The following is a 26,961-nucleotide window of genomic DNA, read 5'->3' on the forward strand; positions in this document are numbered from 1 at the left end:
CCTGGTGCTTTGTCTCCACTTTAAACAGCTTCCGTCTTCATAGCTGGCTCCCTTCCTGACACAAAACTCCCCTGTGGAAAAGAGAGAAGTGAATTGGTGTCTGCCTTCCTCTCAGGTACATCCTTCACCCCCTCCCACACACCTTCTCCTCTCCACCCTCCTCCTCCACTCCACACTGCAATCCGCTGCCCACTCAAGCAGCTGTCAAGGTGAGGCGGTTTTACATGGTGAGGCTCCAATGCCCTTGTCCAATTTCACTTTGGAGTGAAGCTGGGCTGAACATGCCAATCCTGATATTACCAAACAAATTAAATCACGCGGTTGGGCGCAGAGGAGAGGGAGAGTGCTGAAGATGCTGGGATGGCCGGGTGAAGGGAGGGTGGAGGAGAGGGAGGAGGGGGGACGGTTGTCAACCCAGCTGAGCAGGTCTCTGCCTGGTTTGATCAGGACATCCTAGGAGGAGAATCATTAATTGGCTCGGGGTGGAGGGGAGCGCTGGTGGGAGACGGCTCTGTTGCTGCTGGCCATGTCCATGACAAAGCCATGATGGCAGGCAATTAAAGGCCTTATTAGAGATGAAGCGGCTACACGAGCTGCAGGCACAGTGAGAACCACATCGGTCACAATGAAAGGAAAACACCAGGGCCTGTATTCACAAAGAATCCTAAGACTAAAAGTAGCTCTTAGTGACGTCATTCTAAGAAAAATCTTAGAATTCCTCGAATTCTAAGATTTTTCTTAGAATTTTCCCTTGGTAAGATAAGTTATTCACAAAGCATCTTAGGCCTTAAGAGAGCTCCTAAGGTGAAAAACTGTTAAGAGGAGGGAGGAGGAATTTTTTTCAGAAGCCTAAGAGTGTCTTAAACAGAGAAGATGTCGGAAACACAGAGAGGAAGGAGAGATATTCTCCATATATTGAACGACAGTGATTTAATAAGACGCTACTGGCTTGATCATGCAGGGATAATGTTTGTGGTTGACCTCATCAGGGATGAGCTTACTTTTCCCACCCAGCGTAGTAACGCAATAACGCCTGCTTTGGATTGCAGCACGTACCAGCGCTTCTCACACTCATCGCTTGTGTGTAAAAGGAGAGGGAACGATGCATTGATTTGTCGGGCAATACGCTCCCAAGTCTGCCTCTTCCCTTGTGCCATGATCCCGGGACCGAATTTCCCTTTTAAAACTAAATTTGTTCTCCTCCACGAGCTGCGCCAACAGCAGGCACTGCTCTTCTGTCCAGTTCGGCTTTCTCATTCTTTTTCCTCCATTGCATTCGTTGTTTTGGTCATTCTGCCAGATCAAACCGCTTTTTACAAGGAGGCCCGCAATCACAGTAATTGCTGACAGCTGAGTCTGCGTCCACCATTAATATCAAATAGATTAAGTAGTAAAATTACCAGCATGGTGAGTAAACATAACAAGCAAATCAATATAATAATCTGCATGTGAATGAGGTACGTTCAAACATTTTGAAGCTGTGTAACAATTAATTTAATTTTGCTGAGTTTCATCATCATGACATAAAATTATTTTCACGATTACACATTTCTTAATAGCCTACAGTCTAAGTTCTATGATCGGTTCATTTCACTGTCCATTCATTACTAGGAGCGCATTTTTTTTGTAACAACCAATCACAGCTTTTAGAAGACTGCGTCATACCTAGCAACGGGGTCAACCACACCTCCTCACTAAGATAAACGTTTCTGTCCCCTCCTTGCTCAGAGTTGCTCTCAGAAACTTCCTGAATCACTCTTAAGCTAAGATTCCTTGCTAGGAATTTTTAGGCTAAGTTAGGAGCTCTCTGAGAGGACTCTGAGAATCTTTGTGAATACGGGCCCAGGTGTAGGTGATGTAACTTAGCATTTCTGGCCATCATTTGTTGTCTGGTTGTTTATATAGTCGTGCAGGGATGATGCTTTTTTGAGGACGAACCTAGAAGTGGACATCTCCCTGGTTCCCTCATCAAAAAGCACACAGCATTTTTCTATTGGATTATTGCAGAAAATAAGCTCTGTAGCAAATAAAGCATTACATGTTTTGCTCAGATAAAGATAATATTTACAAACTAACACCACTATTACAATCACCACTACCACAAGGCTGTGACACCTCTTCCTGACTAGACGCGATACAAACGAGCGAACATCAGATTGTTTTAGTTTCTCCCAATTAAGACAGCCTAACCTGCCCTGTGCCTCATGTAAAAGCTTCAAAATTCACGAGTGGGGTATTTACTGACGCATTTTATGTTGTACAATAAACAAAAGTCTCTTAAGCATATGTTAACCACAGACCTTATGTAAGGCATCTAACCAAAAACCCATTCAACCCATTCATTGACTTTGAGACCAGGGAACCAGAAGTGCAAAAATGCTAACTAATGTCTAGGTTTTAGGACTCTTTCCTACAGCACCCTGTTCTTCCTGTGGATTAGTCCAAACTTAGCTGACGTGAGATGCAGCCAAGCTAGCATGCTAAGATGCTCAGCATGACACTGTAGGTTTAAGGTAGAAGGTATCTGGTTATAAGCCAATGGACAAATGGAAACTTTGATTGATGATGGCGCCAAATGAGGACATGACCCAACGCATTCTCACTCCTACCTCGTCACATACTGACATTTGGTCATGGACTTGCCACATCCAGATACGGCATGCAAGGGACCCTGGCTGCGTTGGTTGTTGAAGTTCTGAGACCCCATGTCAAGTTCTGCCTGTTACATGCATTGTCTTCTTTCAAAATACACTTCAGTTTTCACAGGAAATGTAATGTCTACATACAGTCTCTTTCAAAATAAATGCATTATGTTGTTATAACACCAGGAATTTATGTTTTTTTCTGTCAACAACTAATGCTGGTTGGGTTTAGGCAACAAAAACACGTGTTTAGGTTTAGGAAGAAATTAGAGGGTTTGGTTTTATAATCTTATGGGACACAAACACTGCTCTCCTGGGTGAAAGTCGGTGTTTGTTGGACTTTCACCGCCTTAACTTTTGTTCTTGTCCCACCACACTGCCATTAAACTACAACAGTGACTGGCTGCGTATCATGCTGATGTTAAAGAACGGCTCTTTTTCATCTGTCTGACACTGGAAGTCACTGCCCAAACACCAGATTTTGACGGTTTTGGAGTGAGACTGGGTTGCATGAACATATACACCAAACTCCATGGCAATCTACCCCATAACTGTTGAGGCATGTCAGAACAAATGTCAGTGTCGGTGGCAATGGAGGAAAAGTCGAGGGATTACCAAAGTCATTATGATTCATCCTCTGGGGGCAATACATCTCTGCACAAAATCTCATGGTAATTTGTCTAATATTTGTTAGAATATTTCAGTCTGAAACAAAATGGTGGACCGACTGATTGACTTTGCCATCTCTAGAGCTGCTGGTGTAGCTAAATGTGAGTGATTACATTAAATATATCAATGGTGAAAGGAAACTTTTTGCATAAAAGCCTCATAATCATATAACATAATTTCTTCAACTTCTTGCCAATGCTCAACAATCATACAGGGAGAAATCTGTTACCCAAGAAATAGACCTGCCAATTTCCCCACCAACGGCGTCCTCAATCGACTGGAGCTGAGCTTCCTGACTCCAGTCCTGCTGCTTTTCATTTGACACATCTAATAAGAGATGATTTAGACCAGGGACACCAGGTGAATGCAGCAACTTGTTACAGGTCTGAAGGTGGGAGGCAGCATAACGTAGTGTTCGCCAAAGTCAGGCTGCATTTTGAATAACAAGAGCATCTTACTTTTTCTTTACTGACAAATGTGCCCTTTTGGTCTTTCTACCTATCAGCATCATTGCTGCCTTTGCCATCTCTATCTCAATGCAACAAGTTCAGGTATGGTGGGTTGCTGTTAAGAAGTGATTCTGGTAAAGGTGGGAAATCTCTAACTTCAGTAAAGGTAGATAAGGCAGGCTGGGGGAAAATTGGTGCACCATAAAGTATATTACAACACTTCATCGCAGAATAACTCCTGGAATGGATTGATCATAACAGCAAGAGTATCAGGGGGAAGAATTTTCTTCAAATAAAACTGGTTTGCTGACTTATTCCTGCTGGCATACGTTATATATTCTCTGTATTACTTTTTCACTTAACCCAAAAAGCTGTGAAATTTATCTCATCATCTGGGAAAGCTACCTGACTAAATTTCTTGAAGATTGATGCTGGAGAACCTGTGAAATGCCCACTGAAGTGAAGTTTAAATTGTATTAGAACATGGCTCATTGCTATAAAAGCTAATGGGGAAAAATATAATGTGAATGTGGTCGTGAGTCAGATGAGCCATCAGACAGACACGTCTCTGGATTTCCACTTTACAAATTGATTTCTGAATGGAGGTAAAAACTATAAATTACTCAATGCAGAGACTTTCATGCTTCTCCATTAAATATCCACGGTGCCCAGAGGATGAATCCTAATGACTCGGATGATCCACTGACCTTTCCTTCAACGCTGTCTTTCTACAACTTTTGGCACTATGTACCACCTCAGTGGTGTGGTGGTAGTGGTATAAAGATTTAAAGTCCATGTTAAGAGGCAGGTTGGGGTGGTGGATAAAACAACACAGGACTTTCCCCAGGAAACCAATGTTTGACACTGCACGAAACCAAGTAAACTGTGAGTTGTTTTAACGGTCGTAGTCACCATGTTTCCTTTCCTAAACCTGACCTACGTAACTTTAATTTATGCCCAAACATGTCTTTTTTTCCTAAACCTAACCTACATAACTTACGTAACTTTATGTTAGGTATATCATTCTTTGGACGCTAATGGATTAGATATCATATGAACCTTTGTATAAGGACACATTTACTGCCTCAGTAAATGTTAGGTTCTCCAAGTACCATCATTATGATTAACATTAAAATACAGCGTAGGCATACCATATTCAGCTACAGATAGCTTACCCAGGAGGCAGGTTTATTCCTTATTCCGAAGATTTGTTGTTGTTGACTGTTGAAAGCCAAAGTCGCACTAAGCAAAAGTGTAGTGGATGTATGCATGTACTACGTTCATGAATAACACTAGGCTGGGTGGTCTGCCCCGTGTAGGCTGAGTCCTTTGCAGTAGTACAGGTTTGATTCTGATCTGAGGCCCTTTGCTGCGTGTCACCCCCATCTGCACTGCAATAAAGAAAATAAAAGCCCCAAAAATAATTTTTAGAATGTGACTAGGCTTACATATAAGTATTGGTGGGCCACTTTTGGTGAGAGGCTCACTGCTGATAGCGTCCTCAGCTTTTGAGTTAGATCCACCCCTCGCTCCTCCACAGCTCCAGCCTCTCATCCAAATATGGTTGTTTCTGGTGGCGACAGCCAAAATGCCAAAGTCAAAGCTTCAAAACAGGAGTCCACAAACCAATGGGTGACATCATGGTAGCTATGTCGAATATTTCATACAATCTATGTATTTTTTAGATAATTTATAGGCAACGTAACATCATGTAGATAAAAGGACCAAGGTGAGCAAATTTAGACAGCCCTGTTTAGTGTTCAGGCAGATGAATATCACTTTCAAAGCCCAGGACAAATAACGGGATTGATTACACGGCTAACCTCAGCTCTAATATCAGCATGTTGTTGTTATGAAAACGTTAGCATGCCGATGCTAACATCTAAAATGGCAGCAGTGGTTCAGAGAGATAGCAAGAAAACTGGCAGCATCTGAATTGTGTGTGAAAGCCACTGACTTGTGAGCATTTGTGCTTTGAGGCCACACCACCTCAAACTGGCCCCAGGACTCATTTCAGGCTGAAACACCACGAGTTACCCTTCTGACAGACCTTCTTGTTCATCCAAATCCAAAATCCCATCATTGGGAATTGACTGGCTGGCTGCAGACCCTCCTTGATCTCCTCATGCAGTAACACTGACAAGGGCCAGCACATTTCCAGATACGTAGCACCGAATCAATGTGTGCAGCAGGAGCAGAAAGGTTCTCACCGAGCCCTACCGCACAAGAATTGATTTCTGAAGCGCTGTGATGTGCTAAGTACTGTTCGACATCAGGAATCATGTGAACACCACTCAGCCAGCCACTCGTGTGATTAGAACAACGTTTGATTTGAGCAGGAAATAGACTTAGACTCAAGTTAAGAGAAACTGAAGGATGGAAAAGAACAAGAAGTAGATGATGTTACACTGCAAAAAGTATAATCAAAGAGAAACTCATTTTTAGCACTGCTACACAGCACTAAAACAGAATTCAGGTCGTTTATATTTCATGTATTTCTGTGCTAGTCAATACTTTAAGCAAACTCTAATGTTCTTTTACAAATCTGGACTCTTCTCTCTGTTTACCTGCAGCCCACTTACAGTACATTTTCAGGCTTGTGAACAAACAACTAGAACAAATACAAACATTTGTCACTTTTGAGAGAAAAGGCTACTTAAACTTAGTAGGCCTATGTGTCCCGTGTTTAAAAATGCCAGTGTGGAATACTCTTAACCAACACTCCATACACACTTAACACTAATACCACTTCACCATGGTATTCAGTGCCAAGACTACTTCATAATTAATCACGCTCTACTGCTCCACACTCCAGTATACAGCTGATGGTGCCAACTGGCAATACACAACAATGGAGAAGAATGGCGTAGCTGTTGTCGTTTCGCACTCAGTTCGGTTTCACCTGATGACATCATCAACCCAGGGTGTCGAAATGGAGTTGCAACGTGGGAGGAGTGAAGTGTTTTTAAGAGTTTTCTTTTAACACTATTCTCAATAGTTCCCTCAGTTAACACAGGAACACAGGATTCTCCTGGGTAATGTGACAATCACAGGTTTATGTTATGGTCAAAAGTTTCGTTATATTTTTTAACTTTGTTTCTGAGAAATCACGTGTTGGCTGAGATGGCTCAAAATACTACAGTAGCAATGAGCCTCAGCTGCCATTGCTATAGAGGAGCCAGAAGCAGCCTCCATCAGAGTCGTTTGTTAAAGGTATAGTGTTAGGCTCATTCGAGATGAACTGCGCCTCGTCTGGAAAGTGGATGAGAGCAGGCAGCTGCAACAGGGGCCAGTAAAGTCGGACAGTTTCCCGACAGTCTCCAGCAGCCTTCGGTCTGTACAGGAAGTCAAAGAAACACTCATATCCTGTCCAATATGGTGGCAATTTATTAAAATATTATCACACTCATATCAGTTTGTTCTAAGTCTCCAGTTGCTTTAATAATGATAGATTTATTTATCAAAATGCTTAAGAGCTGATCTGTAATTTTTGTTCCTGGTTCAACCTCCATTTGACATGAATTCTCATGTAAATCAGCATCATATCAGTTTGACCTGTCCCCTCAACTACAGAGGCTAAATAAATTGTGTCCAACTATAAGGTTAATATTTTCAGAAGAAAAAACACAAGACAACAGCTTTCATTAAAGATCAGTCAGATACAGTCAGGGCTTCACATCTGTTCAGATGTTATTTTAAGAATACCCACCTCCCACTGACCACAAGTCTCTGTGTTGCTAAATACTTCAATAATTAAAACAGTCCAATGTTAATAAAATTTAAATCTCTGAAATTCAACAAAAATTAGAAGTTTAGCAAGTCGGAATGAAATCGGACACAAAACTAACTGGCATGCATTGTGCGGCGATCGCCAGTGATCAAATCTGCGCAGAACGAGCCTATTGTTACCAGCTCACCCTTTTCCCCTTTAAGGATGGTGGCCTTGTTGGCCCCATAGCACTACAGTTGCTGTATGGGTCGACTCATCTAATGCTAATGGTAAGTTAGCAAGTTAATGCTACATTAGCTAAAGTTAACTTGCAGCTATTTTATTAGAATGAAATGACATGAACATCCTAACATCCGTACTGTAACCTCATCTGTAGAAATGATTTTTGCCTAGGTGGTATCAAATGAATTTTCGTTGGTGATGATGGTTGTTTGATCACACAGCAAAATAAGAGAGAAAAAAGGAAATAACAGGCAGATGGCAGGGTCTCGACAGATAAGCTAAATACACCACCACACACCTCTAGTGGGTCATGATTGATAACTGAGGGATTACCTTGTATGAGTCCATGCATTGTTTTTAGGAAAATCCTACTCAGTGTATACCTTTGAATTGGAGCTATTTAGTGAACTTTAGAGGTGTTAACAGGCAAGTTTGTGACTCTCTCTCCCCTGTTTCCAGTCTTTATGCTAAGCTAAGCTAATCAGCTGCTGGCTATAGCCCTATATTACACAGAGTGTGGTACAGATCTTCTTAACTAACTCACCGCTCAAAACAAAATAATTAGTCTAAATTGTAGCTTTCAAAAGAAAATTCCTTGCAGTGCTAGCCTGATACCGCAAGACCAAATGCGAATTAGTCTTCTCTGTTTACCCCTTTTGAAGGGGGTGTTACCAACAGGTTATCACCATGTGCAGTAGCGACCAGGTTTGCCTGATCTAGATGGCAAATCACAGCATGTTAGAGCAGGAATTGGAGGGAAAATAGAAAACTGTAAACGGACTGCAGTGTGTAGAGATGAGCGGGTATATTGAAATTTTACCTAATCTCATCAAAAGTTTAGTAAACACATCTTTCTGCTCAAGAAAAGCTATGAGTGCAATCGATTGTTTTTTAATTAAAAATATAGACTACCGTCTCAATGCTGATACGATTGCGGCTTCAAGAGAGAGCTCCATCAGCTTCTGCCATTGTGGTTGTTTTTGAAAATGCTTTAATGCACTCTTGATTAAAAAATTCAGAGATTCACAACCAAGGATCTGGGTAACTTTAGAGGCCTTTGTGCTTGACGCAAAAGATGCAATGACATCAAGCTTTCATCAGCCATAGGTACTACATCAAGCATAAACCTGACTTTACAGCCTTCGCGACAAACAGCCCCATATTTGCTAAGCAGATGTGATGGGTCCAGCACGTCTCAAGCCAGTGGAAGTCTGTCCAGAGCGAGGAGGACCAGACGCATCTGCCAGAGCAACTAAAACATGAGCTTATAGATTCAACTGGTTCTCAGGCAGCTGCATTGCAACTGGAGCACTACAACCCAGGAAGTCATATCTTCTACTGAAATGAGTTTTGCTCAATAAAAAAAGAAGGGTGCCATTATAATTTGAACTGAATATGAAATCATGTAAAGTTTTGAAATTGCCACTTAAAGCCCTTTTCGCTCTGAACCCCCGCGCTGTCCGTCTATAGAAAGTGTATCAGTGCATATTTAAATCAGCGTGTGAGCTGTTGATGTGCTGCTGCATCACTGTCAACCAAGAAAGAAAAAAAAAGAGTGACTTTGATTGCTTCCCATACTGCTGTGTACAGCTTGGGCAATTAAAATCATAATGGCAGATTTTAGACACCAAACTAATGAGCTCAACTCCTCTGAGTAGAAATGCCATTAGAAGTCCTAATGGGACTCCTTTCGCTGAGTAACAAAACAAATCCTCAGCTGCTAGATATGAGATGTGCTCCTTCCCAGACTAGAGATCCACACACAATCGTTATTTGATTAATACTGTTTGTTTACATGAGGATACAAAGGAGCGTCTCCCCCTACTGCGCTACAAGGCCCGATACAATATGATGTATAATTGGATGCTTGCTGCGAAAACAGAAAAAGAGGTCCTGGTCTTGAATAATGAATTGTGAAGAGAGAGAAGAAGTGGATTTGGGTTTTGGTAAAGTGCTTTTTCACCTCTGTTCTCTGTGATTCAGCAGACTCAATGTTACAACCACTCATCTGTGTGCTCGCACGTCTACTGTAAGTTTTCATCGCACTGTACCCGAGTGCGTCTCTTGAGAAATATGACAGCTTAGTTGCCAGATAAACCAAACAGACAGTTTCTGAAAAAAGTCTCCCTCCTCCGCTCCTCCCTTAAGCCCTTCCTCCTCCTCCTCCTTCCCTCTCAGTCATCCTCCGCGGGGATGAGGATCATTGGAGGGGGAAGATTTCATCATCTGGTCCTGCCAGGATCTATTCCTGCTTTGGTGTGTCCTCTGAGAGCTCTGCTCTGTGCCACGGCTGATGATGATCCAGGCTCTACACCTCCACTCCCACCGGAGCACATCAATCACCTCCTCTCCTCTCACGCTACAGGAGAGGGAGGGAGAGTGTGGGGGTGAGGGGTGGTGAAGCCTTCGCCTCCACTTCACTCATATCAAGCAGAGAGAAAAGGAAAGAAAAGGAGCAGGTGGAGGGGTCGCCGCAGTCTCTGCTCCTCTTCTATCTGTCGGCAGTCACAGGATGCCGCAGAAGGCAAGCTATGACACATCTTACGGGGAGGGCATGTGTGTCTGTGTGTGTTGTGGATTTCATATTTCACCTAATCTCTCTCAAATCGGAGCAGACACCTGAGGCGTGAAATGGATGCCTGTCCCAACAGAGGGCACCCAGAACTTCAAACGCAATCATTCAAAAGGACTCTGAACAAAACACACTGGATGTGTCTCCATTCACCGAGAAACTAAATCCCTCCATCATGCTTGTGACATGACTATCATTTCTTGTTTCAGGAGAGGCACTGGTTCCAGGTCACAGGGTCAGCCTGGCTTGTGTTGATACCAGTGTGACTGCTGGGGAAGTGATTACATCCAGGAACAAGCTGGTCAGTTGAGTCGATAAAATGATAGCTTGATATACTTGCATTGTGAGATACTAGAAATGAGAAAGAGTTTTATTCAGGCAACGTTCTTCACATCTTGATTTAAAGGTTTAAAATAAAACATTTCCACATTTAAATGTCTAAAAACGACTAAAATGATGTCATATTGTGTTGATTTGTTTACTTACATAACTACAAATGTTTCCATCAATGTTCAAACCCACAGAAATCTGTAATTCAGTTCAAGGTAATGGCACTTTTCATTTGGTTGCCTTTCAGTATCCCCACTCTCGTTGCTCTAACTTCTGGGGCAGCACAGGAAACAACTGGGGAATATTCAATGGGAAAGCAGTGTGCACAGTTTTGCTACTGTTTCTGGGATGAACAACGTGTTCCCTTGAAATGGTGTGAAACTACATGAAATGTGTACAATAAGCTTTGAGGCAGGTTTCTCTTGTTTTGTGGGTGTGTCAGAGATGTAAACTACTGTATATATACACCTTAAAACTTCAGTTAAATGCCCAGTCCCTTTTACTAGCCTGGTGTGGCTACACATTTTGACAGATAAAGTCCCGTCTCAAATAGAGGCCTGGTCTGGTTGCCAAGCAAGTCATTTCTTTAATAGAAGTTCTTTGGATGTATAAAACCAGATTGCTGGCTACCTCAAATTATGTGTGCATTACTCAGTTACCCTGTAAATTACTCATATTCCTTTAGTCCTTAAGGGTCCTCAGATCTAAAGAATCAAAAAGGTTTTTCATTAAAGTTAATCCAAGTTGTGAGTATTGTTTTAACAGGATAAAGTGGTGTTGTGTCGGTATGCTGAGTGCTGTAAAGGCTAGGTTCACATTACACGATTTTCACCCTGATTGTGCGTCGCAGAGACTGTTGTAATCTTTTGAGTGTTCATACATGGCAATGTGTTTCTGTCACTGGCAACTGCGTTATGACCTGTGTGCACACCACAAGATTTCTCCACCGAGCCCTCGCCGACAGAGCCCCAGATTACGCGGTAATGTCACCAAACTACGTTTTTTAACCTAGGGAGGACACATCGTAAAGGCATGGATGTTCTTCCCAGTGTTGAATCAGATCTGCCTCCAGGGCCTGGGTCCAAACACAACGCACTCCCCGTGATCCTGTGGATGCCGCCATTGTTGTTGCTTGCTGGCTTGTCAGTGTTGCCAGATCTTGGGAAGGAAACAAGCAACCAGGGCTATGGAAACAAGCCCAAAAGAAGCAATATATAGAGAGCAAGCCCAAATAAGCAACTCCACTTTAGAAACAAGCCCAAAAAAAACCCAACCCACGACTACCAATATTTATAAGCGACTTTACAAAAAAACAAGCCCAAAGACGGGCTGATGAGTGGACTTGGCAACCCTGCGTCTTGTCTTCCTCACATTTCTTCCATCCTCCTGCGTGCTGACGTGGGACATACCCTGCCTCTCATTGGCTGATGCTCTTTGTCAGTCGTGTCACACTTCTCCAGTTTTCTAGAACGCCAGATATCCAGTCCCAGTCAGAGATGAGGGGGCGACTTGCCGTAGGCTTGAGGACTCGTCATGGCAGACTATCTGCTGACTCACCTCCGACCCAAGGTGCCTCTCAAGATCCTCTGCGACATCAAAATCGCGGTGAAAATCGTGTAATGTGAACTAGGCTTTAATCTTTCTCTCTGTCTCTCTCTCTGATGCACTGTCTGTCAGAGCTGGTTTAAATGAATGATTCATTATAAATATTTTATCTGAAGGTTAATTTTCAAGCAAGTTATATTCATACTGAATTAAATAAACAATTCTTGATGAGCAACATTTTTATGTGAAAGGAATTAAAGGCCTGTCCCATTTAGACGCCCGTCCCAAACATAGGCCTGTTGATTTCAGTGATTTAAGCAACAAATGGCCTGGGCTACTTATTAAAGTTTTATGGTAGACCAAATTCAATAGATCTTTAGTTATTGTACTTGCAATTTGTGTTTTTATTTCACATTTGCTTTGGCATGTAAATGAATGTTCCCTATGCTAAAGCCCCTTTGAATTGAATTGAATTAAATTGAATAAAACCCCACTGTATTCAAAGGCAATGCACTTGCATAACGCAACAGGATGATCAACGCACCACCATTTCTGTATCAAAAAAAACATTTTGCTATGTTTTGTTGGGGCTGAACACAGCCCAGATATGTCATACACACTCATAAATTTTTTATGATTGTTTGACCATAGATAACAGCGCTGAGCTACCCAACGATTGAATTTGCCATGTAACGTTAGCTACAGTACAGTAGCTGTATGGGTGGTTAACTCGTCTAATGCTAATGGTACGTTAGCAAGTTAACGTTATGTTAGCTATTAGAATGAAATGACATAAACATGACCAAACCTAACGTCCATTTTGTAACCTCTGTCTGAGTGATATCACAGATTTTCATTGGCAATGGTGGTTGTTTAACAATCAATGATCCCCCGTCTTTTGTCATTATTTTGAGTGACCCTTAGTGGCAGAATTTACATAATGCACATTTTAAGTAAAAATATCGCTATTTGAAAAAAGTTGTTGTGAAAGTTTGGTTTTTATATGCGAAGGTCTGTGCACAACCAGTCCTTAATATAGGCCAGGTGAAGGATGACCGTTTCAATGGGAGAATTGAGTGTATATACCTTGGATTACAGCTTCCAAAGACTTTATTGAAAAATAGGCAATATTTGCCCCTTCAATTTCAACCCCTGCGGATACCAGATAACCCCTCTATGGATGACAATAGCCATGTTTCCAGCCTGTTTAGGTGCGCATCTAGAAGTATCGCATCGGAAAATTATGATGGAAACGCCAAAATTCGAATTAAAATCCCCTGATTCGCACAAACTAAAATACGCTCGCTTTAGCCGGGTTTTGGTTGATTCGCAAAAATGTTGATTCGCAAAACGGGGGATGGAAACAGTTATGTTCGAATTAAGTCTGACGTAGCTCACCTCTCTCCATGGTGATATCCACACTCCAGGTCGGGAAGGCGGTAATGCATTTACAAGCTGGTTGCCAACCGCCAGAAAACATAGAAGAAGAAGAAGAAGAATGTGAGACTTGTTTTGTTTCCGGTTCTGCGGAAAACTCGCGCAAGCTGTAGTTTTCACCAAAGTCCGTACATTTAATGGAAACACACAGGATTCCTATTTCTTTTAATGCGCATTTCCCAATGATTCAAATCACTTTTGGATGGAAACATAGCTTCTGTCAGTCTGTCAGCTCACCACTTTGGTCCATAGTGAAATATCTCAGCAACTATTGAAAGGATTGTCCCATTGTTTTTTTTGTTATTTTGTTGTTGTTTTTTGCAGCCATTCATGGTCCCCAGAGGATGAACCCCACTGATTTCAGTGATCCCTGACTATTCTTTTAATGCTAACAACAGCTCAGCAGTAAAATATCTTGGATTGCCTTGAAATTTGGTGCATTCATGGACCGCAGAAAATGAATCCTATTGACTTTACATCACATTACTTTTCATTTCGTGCCATCATCAGGTCAAACTTTATTTTTCCAGAACTTTGGTTAAAGCCATAATACCTACAAAACTATTGCCATTCCCATCAGTCTCTGCTGCACTTATGAGCCTAAAATCATGTGGATATTGTAAACTGGCATGACTCACATTTCAGGAAACCAGACAACCTGATTTTTTGTCTAAGCATTTCCATTGAGTGAGGAGAAATGTGAGATGGAATCATGGGTATTTCCTGCACATGCACCTAACGAAGACACCACAGCCTCTTAAAAAAACACTGGCAAATATAAAAAGAGAATTCATGAAAGTAGGAGGTTAATGTTGGAAGCTACCAGCTGCTGAGGCTTGTAGACAAAACAGTGTTTCTTTTCTTGTGTGGATCAGAGAGGAAGAGAAATGTTAGAGACGGCGTGTAAACATGCTGAGAGGCAGAGGCTGTGTATGTGGATTGTATAGAGGCGAACAGAGATATAACCTTTGTTTACGAGTGCAGGCGGGCTGGCTGACAGTGTGTATAAGTCAAGCGAGGCCAGCCCACTCGGAGATCTACTGGCACGCATTAATCAAACACCAGGGGAGGAGAGAAACGCCTCAACACACCTCCGCAGGACTTTCCAACCAGAGGGAGGGAATGACCACAAGGTTATTGTACCTCCATGAGACAGAGCAGCACTTTCATTCAACACCGCTGCGCTGAAATGCCTCTCCATAAATGTCTACTAACTGTGAACCGCAAGGATGACGGCAATAGACTTTTTAACGTCAGAGAGCGGTTCGTCTGGAGTCATTTCGCAGCATGAGTTATTACAGCAATAATATCCAAGAGTGCGTCCTTCAGGGTGATTATGGCTGTGACAGTGATGCAGTAGGTGTGAGGCGCAGATGGGGATTACTGGTTATTATTGCTGTTTTACAACTGGGGGGAAAAAAAACCAACAACAACTCAGGAAGAAAAGTAATTGTGAGTTTTGCTTTATGGTAATTGTGAGCATAGTTGGAACTCATTTTTGAGATTCATTGGTTGAAATGATCCTAATATACAGCTTAAAGGAATACTTCACCCACAAAATGGCCGTTTGTATGTCAATTAGTTCTGCCGTGTCATCTTGAATTTGAGAATAATATAATACAAGTCTCATTTATCCAGGCTGATGCTCAGTAGTTCCCAAACACATGCATCTTCACGAAAACCTGATGATTTAAAACTGAACTGAAAGTGAAACATATCTATTGGTTACTTTCATTTATGTTCAACCATACCTCAACAATTCACATCACACAGTTGGTCTGATTTGGTAAGTGAGCACATTCTAGCACTGCAGAGTTACACAGGCAAACTGTTTGATATTAATCATCTGTTTCTTAGTCTTGGAGTTACCTTGGTTGTTTGGGGAGGTCACTTCCTGGTGGAGCGAAAGGCTGGCTGAGGGCTGAGGACTCTTAAATCCTGGAGCCAACTAATTGGATCAAACCATGTGCTGCCATGTCATGGGGGGGGATCTGGGTTTAGTTAGTTTTGCTTTGTATTTAGTTGTACTTGCCGTCCATTTTGTTTAGCCCTTGTGTATTATTTGGTTTGGCCAAGCCACTACATGTGCTCCCTCATGAGTGAGATTGTTTAGTTAACACTTTGTTTACTTATTATATTGAATATAGTTATGTTATGTTGACCTCATTTTTAGTTTTATATTAGTTCACTTCTTGGTTTGTAATTTTTTCACGCATTTTTGGGGGTTAAAAATAACCCCATGGTTTTGTTAACAACTCTCATGTGCTTGTTGCCTCACTGCTTGGTCCCTTACACATTGGAAAGGGAAGGGTTCCACTCAAAAAAGAACAAAAAAAAAAAAAAAACAACACACAGCCATTAAACATTATTTTATTTTGATATTTTGCCCTCTGGTATGTTTGTCATTGACAGCCTTCAGATATTTTTTGTCATGATACTTTTAAAGCAGTGGTTCCCAACCTTTTTCTTGAGGGACCCATATTTTACCATTGTAGACTTATGTAAGCCTTACATTCATTTGTTTTTGACACATAAATGAATTAAATTTTGACGCATACCACATTAAAATTATACACCCCTTAAAAGCAAGAGGGCTTCACAACCCCCCACCCCGTGGCTCTATGGCGCCCCCTTGGTTGAGCACCAATTTCTTAAAGGACTGTGGGTTCTGAGTAAACATTGTCTTGTTAGTATGCTGATCAAATATGAATCATTCTCTCCTTGCCCCTCCCCTCAAACTCCTCTCCACGCCATTACAGTGACAGGAAGTTTAACTGAAAAAAATGCATGCAGGAAAAATAAAGTTTTCTTCACTGATTCAAGGTGACACAGCATGACTAATTAATAGGCAAATGGTCATTTTGTGGGTGAAGTATTTCTTTAAAGGAATGTGTGTGTGTTGGGTGTGCTGGCATCTCGCAGTGAGGATTGCAGATTGCAACCAGTTGAAACTTGAGCCAAGCGTGAGCTCCCGGTCAGAATTCCTTCAGTGCTCATTGTTCAGGAGGTTTTGACCAGGAGCTGAATTATCCGCAGAGGTCTCCTCCTCACCAAAATGAACTGACCGGGTGATTAACACCTGTAAAAACACTGAAGCAGTGTCACATTACAAATCAAATCAACACGCCTTGCTCTCCGTTGTGGATACCAACGCATTCTCGCTCCGACATCGTCACATATTGACGTTTGGTCATGGACTTTCCACATCCACATACGATGTCAAAGGTACCCTGGGTGTGTTTGCTGTTGACGTTCTGGGACGCCGTGTCAAGTTCTGCCTGTTACATGCATTGTCTTCTTTCAAAATACACTTCCGTTTTCACAGGAAATTTGACAGTCTCTTTCAAAATAAACACACATTGGTACAACACCGTGAATTGAGTTTTTTTTCCTTCAACAATAAACACATGTTTGGGTTTAGGGCAACAAAAGGAAGTGGTTAGGTTTAGGAAAAGAGAACAGGGTTTGGCTTTAGAATCTTACGGGACACGAACACCGCTCTCTCGGGTAAAAGCAGTGTTTGTTGGACCCATCCACCACCCGCCCACGTTGGACGTTCGCCGCCTTAACTTTCATCCTTGTCCTGCTGCGTTTCCCCTGATGCTGCCGCATGCCATTGAACTATAATGGCAACTGGCTGCGTATCATGCCGTCATTATACCTTTTTTCGACGCCGCTAGTCACCGCCCAAGCACCAGATTTTGACAACTTTGGAGTGAGACCGGGGTCTGGATACAGATCAGATGTGGTTGCAATGCATAATAATCTGTCTTGGTTACATGTCAGGAATAGATTACTGTACTCACTACCAGCACTAATCAGAAATATCTTAAGTTACAAAAGTTCCGTTCATTTTATTTAAAAAATTATTTGTTAGTCCAGATAGACATGTCTACCCTACATGAGCTAAATCTAAATTTTAATTGAAGCAGCACCTTTTGAGTAAGACTTATCCATAAAACAGACAGAAGCCTAATTAATTAATATCAAAGATTAGTTTCACTGTGTCATGTATCTCAGGATGTGAAGAGTCTGTCCTTTGTAGTGATGGTTTTCTGTCAATATGCTTATTATATTGTTGTTTTCCAAATGAGACTACTAGAGAAGATGACCTATATATGATTCATATACTGTAATGATCTTCATGCGTGGTAAAAGCATTGTTTTTCCTGGGAACTATTCCTTTTACTTCACATGTAATGTGTGTATGGAAACATACAAATTAGAATGTAAAGTATTATGTAAATACTTTAATATTACAATATTGGAGCATACAAATTATCAGCAGATGTCTCCTCCTCTCCAAAACCAACGCACCTGAGGCCTGTACTACGAAGCCAGTTCAACTTACCCATGGCCATCTGGATAACCGGTACTACAAAGCTGGTTATCAACAAGTTCAGTCTGGGTTTTCCTTTCCAGCCACGAGTGCGTTCATGTTAAAGAAATGGGAGTGTTAATTACTGTATGAGCGTCATCATCAGAATCATGAATGAAGGAGGCTCCTTCATATGATATGAAAGTGTCTGCGACTACGAGACAGAAATGTCAGTGGCGTGGGCTGTAAATGATACCCTGTAATCTTAAAATCTAGAAACAGTAAAAACACTACTATTACGTGCAGGTATCACAGAGCTATGGGCCTGTGTGACATTAGTATAGAGTATTTTTGGCTGTTTAGTTGGATGATGACGAAACTACTCTGAATAGGTCACATAAAACACCTCAAAGTGATGCCAGGTTTAAGTAGCCGAGTTGATAACTGATGAGGTCTATCTGACTGAAATGTTGCATTTATAATAAATGATAAATTATAATTAACTTTTTATAAGTTAAAATGCTGCTCAAATCATGTGTTAAGTGTTGTAAAGTGTCTCTGTTTGTTGGAAGCTCTGTTTTAAAACCTGTGGAAATAGAGCTGTGGAACAATAAAGTGATTTATGGTGATTTATCTCGATAAAAAGAGAACCAGCTTTGTAGTACTGAAAAGCCTGAGTTAACCCTGAAATTACCTCGCTTTGTAGTACAGGCCTCTGGTGATTTTAACCAGTTGAAACACTGAATAAATCAGTTTCATGTTAAAAAATACAAATGTTTTTCCTCAGTGACCAGCAGCGTCGCTGAGGGGCTGCTAACAATAGTAATGAAAACATGGCAATTCAACACGGCCGACTCAGTGGGCGAGGACCTGCTCCCTACGTAGATATAAACAGCTCATTCTAAGGTTACAAAAGAACATGATTCTTTTATTCAGGTGATTATACACTAAAGAAAACACTTATTATAATTAATTTCTGTCAATATATCCTCCTAGATCCGACACTGGACCTATGAAGAAAGAGCCACCAGCAGCATCTGTATTACAAAAGAGCATTTTATTAAAACAAAATGCTTATTTACAAAGCGAGAGAGAATACTTCTGTGGAAAAAAGTATTGTACCTTTACAAAAAGAAGGGGAATATGCGTACACAGCCAGCTTGGGAATGACATACTTGCATTACAGCTGTTATAGCTTTTTACAGTGTCAATTTGCCCTGAAGTCTCACTTTGTTACATTACAACAGGGCTGATGGAGAGACAAAAGAAATATAAAGTAAAATGGCATTTTGGAATAGTCACATATTAATGAAGTTCAGGCAGTGGGTAAAAAAAAAAAAAAGAGCGTCATCTATTTCACACGATCACAAAATTCCTTATTCGGCAGGACTAGAAAAGAAGCTACACATTTTTCAAGTTTGAGACGAGTTTAGGCGGGGGAAATCCATCAGTGTAAAAATGTTAAGCTCTTGATGCAGAAATACAACAGCTAAAGCAAACAGAATTGTTTTCCATCTCTTAAATAAACAAAATAACTCCCATAAGCTTGAGTAAGCGGCTCATTATCACACCTACACAAACATCTGCACTGTGTCCTTGTCTGACAGAGCGACTGGCATCACACAGAGTCCTTGTCATATAGTTATAAAAATAAATAGAAGTTGAAGGAGAAATTGTGTTTTGATAAAAAGATTCTATCAGTCCAGTTGTAAGTATTTTGTATACTGGCAAGCCCTGTTCAGACTATCAATGTGACAGTCAGGGCTTTTGTTTTCACTTGATTCCACTTTGCAAACTAGTTCAGTCCACTCTGAGAGGAAGAGTCCAACGTGTCCATCAGGCTTCTGTCACACTGTAGAGTAACGTACATTTAACACTCGTCTGTGTTTGCCAGATACATAATAAAAGTAAACAAAAAGATATTCTCTTTCCCCTCCATCGTGTCACGTCATCGTTTCCTCTCAGAGCCAGGGGTGCCAGGCTGGGTCCATGCGACACAGATTATCCAGGCTGTTTGCCGCAGCCACCAGGGTGTTGACCTTACTCTCTCCTCCCTCGAACTGAGCCAGGTTGTGGAGGCGGGTCATGATGGCTGTGACAGCCTTCTGGACCAATGAGACCAACTGCTGGGAGTCCATGTTCTCTGGTTGGCCGGCCGGGGACAGAGGCATGGACGTGTCCTCCTGGGTCTTCTTGTGCCACGCGATGATCTCGTCACGGAGGACGGCCTTCAGGATGCCGTCCACCTATCAGAGGCAGAGGAAGAGAAGATGTTAATGTTAAGAGTCAGTGGTGTAAATAAAAGGTGAATCACTTGAACTGGATCCTCCAATGTTCATATTTAGAGACAGTTCTCAGAGAATCTTGTGGCAATTTTCTGAGGGCAAAAATGGGCCTCACTGAGGATTTGGTTAGAAGTGTTATGCTTTAAAGACGTTTTTCTTTATTTCTCATAGAATTTGGGGTCTATGGTTCATGATGGTCATGTTTGATACCCCTTGATAGCCCTTTTTTCTACTCTTGTTTGGGATATTGAGTCTTGCTCTCTTTTAGATCTGGAGATTTCTGATTGATTGCTTATGCCTGATCTCTCTCACTGTTAATTCATATACGCTCTGATGAAGGTCTGAGACACTTGCTCAGGGCTGAGTTGTGGCTGGTTTTAAAGCTGTTGTTTGAACTATTTCAAGGTTTATATACATTAGTAAACCAGAACTATAAAATGAAAGGATGCTTTGCTGCCTCTCGTAGCAGCTGTAGGCTGAGAAATATATTTTTATGCACTGTACCGAATGCTGGCAGCTACTGGCAACTTTAAAGGTGGAACGTTTACTTGTAATGTTAATGCATGAGTTGACACCGTGAATCCATCAGCATACCTTAAATATCACTATGACAACTGATGATTTAATTTGTTTTTCTTGTTTCTCTTGAATGACATATGCTTCCCCTCACTTTGTTCTGGTGCGCTCCAACAGCACTTAACCCCTGGTCTTGCCTGACAAGGACTCAATGCACAAACCCTCTATTTTTAAACATCCCATTGAGTGAGACTCTCACTCTAGCCTGCTCTATTCTGTTCTGAAAATATCGATGTGCATGATAAACAAGGTGTAGATGTTGAGGAGGGAAAACAGCAAGCTCTGGGCAGAGCACTGAGTGACAAAAAACCCACCGACGTTTAGGGGTACTGTCTGTGCTGGACATGCTAAACGGATTTATGGTCTCTGTACATGTCTGCAGGTGTTACTTTTGGTTCCAAAGGTACTATACTGAATGTTTTTGGTGAAAACGGCTCAAGGTATCAGAAATATTTTCTAGCAGTTTGTGTGCACTGCCTCAAATTAACCAAAGTAGGCATGTCAGAAGACATGAAATAACTACTCTCTTACATTTGACTCAGAAAGAAGTGTTCATGAAAAGCTGGCACCTTGTCAAAGTAATCACTACTTTTGATCAAAAAAAAAAAAACAAAAACAAAAAAAAAAAAAAAGTGAAAATGTGTTTTTTCTTTCACTTTTACTAACATCCTGATGACAACCCAAGCATGGAGGAAAATGACTTAGAAAGTACTTTTAATGCAGAGCAGTTAAGTTTATTCTTGACCTTGAAATAATACAAACAACCTAACTTGAGTTCCAAATTCTTGCTTTTTCTGTAGCTTTGGTGTCACAGACCATCTCTGAACAGAGGCAGGGATTATGATTTCCCCTCCATGTCATCAAAGCATCATATTTATGATGACAACTTAGTGAACAGCATCTACTGATGAAGACCAGAAGATGTGGCTGAAAGTGCCAGAAAAAGCATGTAAGTGGACCTTTTGTTAGGATTGTTTTTGGTCAAATTTTCATAGTTTAAAAAATATTATATATATTCCCAAACCTTTTTTTATTGTACTTTGTGTTGCAACAAATTATGCAAAAACTTAGGCGGTGTATAAACTTTTTCATACCGCTGTAACAATATCATATTGGTGGTAGTTGACAAATTATAGTTGCTAGTTTGATTCCTAGCTAATTTAATGAGCACTGCATCTATCTGAAGTTCTCAATTATAAGTCAAAGGAATACTGTTTATTAAAGTGTGCCAAACCTTCTGGGTGGACCACATGTTGAAAGTGTCTGTCATGGGAACCAGAGCAATGAAACATGATAAAACCTAGTTTATGTTAAGTCATTGCCAATCTTACACATACACATTAAACAAAGCTGTTAAGTCCAACTAAGGGTATGTCAATCACCCTCAAGGAAATCTCTCTGAGTTGTAAGCAGCTCATTATGGTGACACAGAGCTGAAATACATAACCATCTAAACCATGATGGAGCCACAACACTAGCAATCATCACCTAACTAGGTACACGCAGTTCCCTACCCTTATCTAAAGTGTTTGTATGGTTTCAGGCTTCAATATATTTGAGTGGATGATTGTTAGGTGTTTGTTGTGTTTTGCTGTGTTCCCTGGAAACGTCCATTTTCTCTGACCACAGGCCCCTGGCACTCGGGCTTAACCAGTTCACAATGTGGAGTGTTTTGTTTATTTGCATCTTAAGCACTCCTGCTCCCTCAACATCAGTCAGACTTGAAGTATGAGCCAGACCTATACATAGACACCACACGCCTGTCATTACTGCCCTGCTGCAGATACATTATACAACCCTCTGACTGCTCGTGCTTTCATTGCATTGTTTTTGTTTGGATGAACTTCCTCTGAGGGTTTATCTAACTTTAAGTGCTAAACAATATCTGGAGAACTCAGCAGGAGCTTAAATTCGACAACAAACCACTGCGTGCTCATGACAGAATGATGTATATCCTCACTGATACTGCCAGCTGACTTGAACCCCACATTTCACCATTTCAGGGACTTGTGCCATCTGGGTCAGGTTGTGAAAGTGTCATTTTTATATACACATTTTACATTTAAATGCAATATTGTTACAGTGTGATTCAACATTTTCTGACAAACTAGCACATTTTACAGAGTTTTAACAAGGGTGCAAAAAATCTAAACCTTAAACCTGCAATAAGCCTTGGTCGGTATCTATCTTTTCAAAGCTTTATACCATCCCGACATTTTACCAAAGTATACAGTATATAATGGTAATTATGTAAAATACAAATGTAAAATCTGAGCTGATGGTGAAGTCAGTGTAGCATGTATGTTATTGTCTAGCTTACAATGCTGTGTTTGTAATATACATAAACATGTCCTCCTGGGTTTAAATACTTATGGATTATATCGACCCAGCAGTGGGCTGAACAAACATGATGTGTTGAATAATGTGTTGATGAAGTCACATTTGGCAATACTCCCAAACAGACTGCTGGCATTTTTCTTTTTTACTAGTCCTGTAACGTTATCCCCACCACTCACAGTCTCCCTCTTTTCAGCTGCCTGTTCCACGAGTTGGGACTGACCTCTGGTGGTGTGTGCTGTACACTACATCACCTCAATACAGCATCTCCTATCAGTTTAATAGAAAGAAGAGCATCTGAATTTTTGATGGTATTGAAATTCACACCTTCAGGATATCTAAATAACCCTGTATACCATAATAATGTGATACCACCCAAGCCTACCTGCAATAGCTAATTATTTGGCCATTTTGGGGGCGACGGACCCAAGCTGTAAACCCAACACTGCCATAGTGTCACTTACAGTAGATAAAAAGTGGGTAGGCATACTTGTTAGAAAACATCTGCCCATTAACACTTCCAGCAGATACAGAGAAATCAGATGACAACTGTCCAATCTTCACTCTCCTTTAAGCTGTTTCTGTCTCCACCAATTCTTGATATCTGTCTCTTTAGCCGCTAAATACTCAATTGTATTAACAGTTATTCTCCAACTTCATCTGTCTGATATTTGGTACTGAGCAAGCAGAGTTTTTCACTGAATACCGCCTGCTGCATCTGAAAACGATGCTGATGAGAGCGGTAAAAGTGAACCGAAACAGTAAATTCATGGGCCATAAAACCAAAACAACAAGCTGATAGGTGCTAAAATGCTCTGTAGAGCCGAGAGGAACTGCAGCTGGGTGAAAATGATCTCTTATCGTAAGAATGGAACAATTCTTTTGAACAGCCAGGTTACCTTGAAGTTTGGTTGTGCGAAGCATCGTGCCACGGCAATCATGGAGGCAGTGAGTGGGCCGGAGACACCGATGGTGGTCAGGAACTCAGAGATGTTTGGCGTCAGGCGGAACGGAACAGGGCGATTAGCGTCCAGGTCGCCTGTGGCGTCGTTGATGTCGAAGCGGAAGTAGGAGACGTTCAGCTTTCCTGTGTCCTAAAAACAAAGAATTGCATAAGAGGTAGGTTACAATACATATCAGTAGTCTTACAAAAATGTGAGGTGGATGGCAGATGAACAACGCCTTTTGGATGGCACAGGGAATGTCCAGTCTTAATGTCCAGTAAATGTCCATATCGCCCATGTTTCCATCCAGTGTGAAAGAGCTACGTAACATCCGTTCTGTAAATTTTGTTGCAGAGCACAGCAAAAAGTTCACATATTTTAACTCTGAACAGCAATGCCATCTACAGTTACCTTTATTCTCTGCCGGCCTCACCTAGTTTCACAGTCATGCTTTCATCCACTAAAATGATATTCAGTTTGCTGTCTATCCTCTCCTTCATTCCATGGGAAAGCAGCAAGAGTGTGTGAAGGAGGGCATGTTAAATAAAGCACCGCTCAGAAGTACCTGCTCATAACCCCTCACAAATAAAGAAAGAATATCTATAAATATTCCTTTATGCAGTGTTCTGCAGTCCTTCGACCACATGCACCCTGCAAGAAAAATAACTGTTCTTCAGAAAGGCTATGGGAGTTACAAAACAAGCTCACACCAACGAAATGGCTGCAGTTATTGATCTGCGTGCCCCAGACACAGTAACACGTCAAACTATCAGCAGCAGAACATCTATAATCCTCAATTCACTCCCACTCCCCTCTCCCCCGCTGCTCCCCGCTGACTTAAATATATACAGCCAAGTTTTCATCTTTAAGCCTGCATTTATGTGCGAGAGGACCGCTACACAAGCAGCCATTCTAGGGAAGATAAGCTCCCTTATATGAAAAGGTGAGTGGCTCTGACAGCTTTATTGCAGACCATTTCATTCCAGCTCGTGTTCCCTCTCCTCCTCTGTCTCGCCTCTTTCCCTCCCTTCCTCCTTCTCTTTAATTCCCTCCCCTCCTGTCTCTCTCTCTCTCCTACTGTCATTTGCTCCTCCAGGCCCCAGCAGAGGGCCTCAAGGCAGTGGGCTGAGACACCAGCAACCCCCAGGAGGCTCAGATAAGCCAGCAGACAGTTGGCTGTGGAGGCAGTGCTCGGAATGCTAAATCACCACACTAGTGGCCAGCGATGGCTTCATTTTGGGACTGGTGTGAATGGGATGATGCAAAATTAGTGTGTTGCATGTAGTGACCTGGGAGACATGACAGATAATAGCTGTACAGCTGTCGACGATATTAAAGGAGATAGAGGGATTATTACACAGGGAAAGAAATGATGTGATGCCTTATGAAGACAGATGTTGAAAAAAATTGGAATCAATGACTGAATTGTGGCCTGATGGACACCACAAAGCAGTACTTCTTTTTTTATTGATGCCTCGAAACATCACAGAGCCTACAGGCGTCAACTTGAAGGAGCATAAGGTCTCCATTTATGCAGGGTGGGGCACAATGCTATGGCTGTGATGTCCTGTCCTTGCACTCTCCCTCTGTTTGTGTGTAATGTTTGTGTGTGTGTATGCTCTCCGTACCGTAATCCTGCTGTGTCTAATGGGATCTGCGGAGTGGAACAGGCAGAGAGGGGGCTTAATACCAGCGCTTAGCTGCCCGGAGGAACGCCTGTCAGCAAAGGCCGATTAGGATCAGAGGGGTGGGGTGGCCGGCTGACACAATCATCTTTAATAATGACTTTGAGAAAGCTGTCTGTGGACCCTGAGCGGCAGAAGGATGCGTGTGGACTGAAAGGCAGACGCTCGCACACACAAACACAGCCTCTTCAAATTGAAACGTCTTTGATAGCTGTAGAGCAGAGGGACTGAATATAACGTTCTGTCAAAACATCCTTCGCATTGACAGCGGCTGGCTGACTGATAGCGTGAATGTCATGGGGGAGAATGGTAATTCATACGGCCAGATATGGAGACCATAATGGTGATCTCTTAATGCATCTATGAGAGTGGATATCTATTAAATTAACCCCCGTCATATGAATCCCACTTGCCCTTGACAGAGAGTCCAACATGTTTCTACTTCATGCGTGCTTCTCCTACCTGTGCTATCTGCAGCATCTCAGGGTTGAGCCTGTTGAGGTGGAGCATAAACTCGGCCAGGCCTATGAGGGCCAGCTGGATAGTGAACATCTTCCGGAAGGTCCAGTAATCGGTGGCGTTAGGGAAGGTGTGGAGAGCCCACTCCTTCAGCATGCTGCGAGGAACCATGTTCCCCTGTACCTCCTTCAGGATGTCCCGAAGGACCTGGTAGTAAACAAGAGAAGGGAGTAGAGGTTAAGTAGGCGCCCGGGGTCCAGCTGATATCAGGCCTCACATTCATAATTTACTTATTTCAAAGCAATGGTCCGCCCTTTTTAACTCGATATTGTTAGATTTGATGTCCACAGTTCAGAGTTCCAAGGGCCAAAAATCTAGATTTACCAATGCACATCAATTCTGAAGATGCTACTTTCTTGCTCTCTCTTCGCTCCAACAGCGAGTAGACACACACACACACACACACACACACACACACACACACACACACTGCTCCAGTGCCCTCAATAACTCCGCCTCCTCTCATTCACTCTCTTCTCAATTTAATTTGATGCAAAGGGGCTTTACTGCCCTGGGAAACATAGGTTTACACTGCCAGTGCAAGTGAAATAAAATGTATGTAATATGAATAAAGACCTACTAAAATAAAAGAATGTTTAGTTTTTTTACTTGCACTTTATTGCATTCTGAATAAAGAGCATCTGTGATATTGGCTGCATGAAGCTACTGTTAAATTACAATTCAATCACCCAGGGTGCATA

At 41.8% G+C, this 26,961-nt stretch overlaps 1 protein-coding gene across 2 annotated transcripts in view; it reads right to left on the bottom strand.

Moving 5' to 3' along the window:
- Window positions 1–19,725: 19,725 nt before the first annotated feature.
- Window positions 19,726–26,961, bottom strand: part of trrap (transformation/transcription domain-associated protein) — a 101,864-nt gene continuing 94,628 nt past the window's right edge. For both annotated transcript variants that reach the window (XM_078163701.1, XM_033611010.2), the window contains 3 exons: window positions 26,204–26,407; window positions 24,012–24,206; window positions 19,726–20,160 (listed from right to left, as the gene is read on the bottom strand). In XM_078163701.1, coding sequence (XP_078019827.1) covers window positions 19,876–20,160; window positions 24,012–24,206; window positions 26,204–26,407 — 684 coding nt within the window. In that variant the 3' untranslated portion in view covers window positions 19,726–19,875. The remainder of the gene's footprint in view (window positions 20,161–24,011; window positions 24,207–26,203; window positions 26,408–26,961) is intronic.

The sequence above is a fragment of the Epinephelus lanceolatus genome, chromosome 21 (genome assembly GCF_041903045.1).
Source record: "Epinephelus lanceolatus isolate andai-2023 chromosome 21, ASM4190304v1, whole genome shotgun sequence".
Taxonomy (NCBI): Eukaryota; Metazoa; Chordata; class Actinopteri; order Perciformes; family Serranidae; genus Epinephelus; species Epinephelus lanceolatus.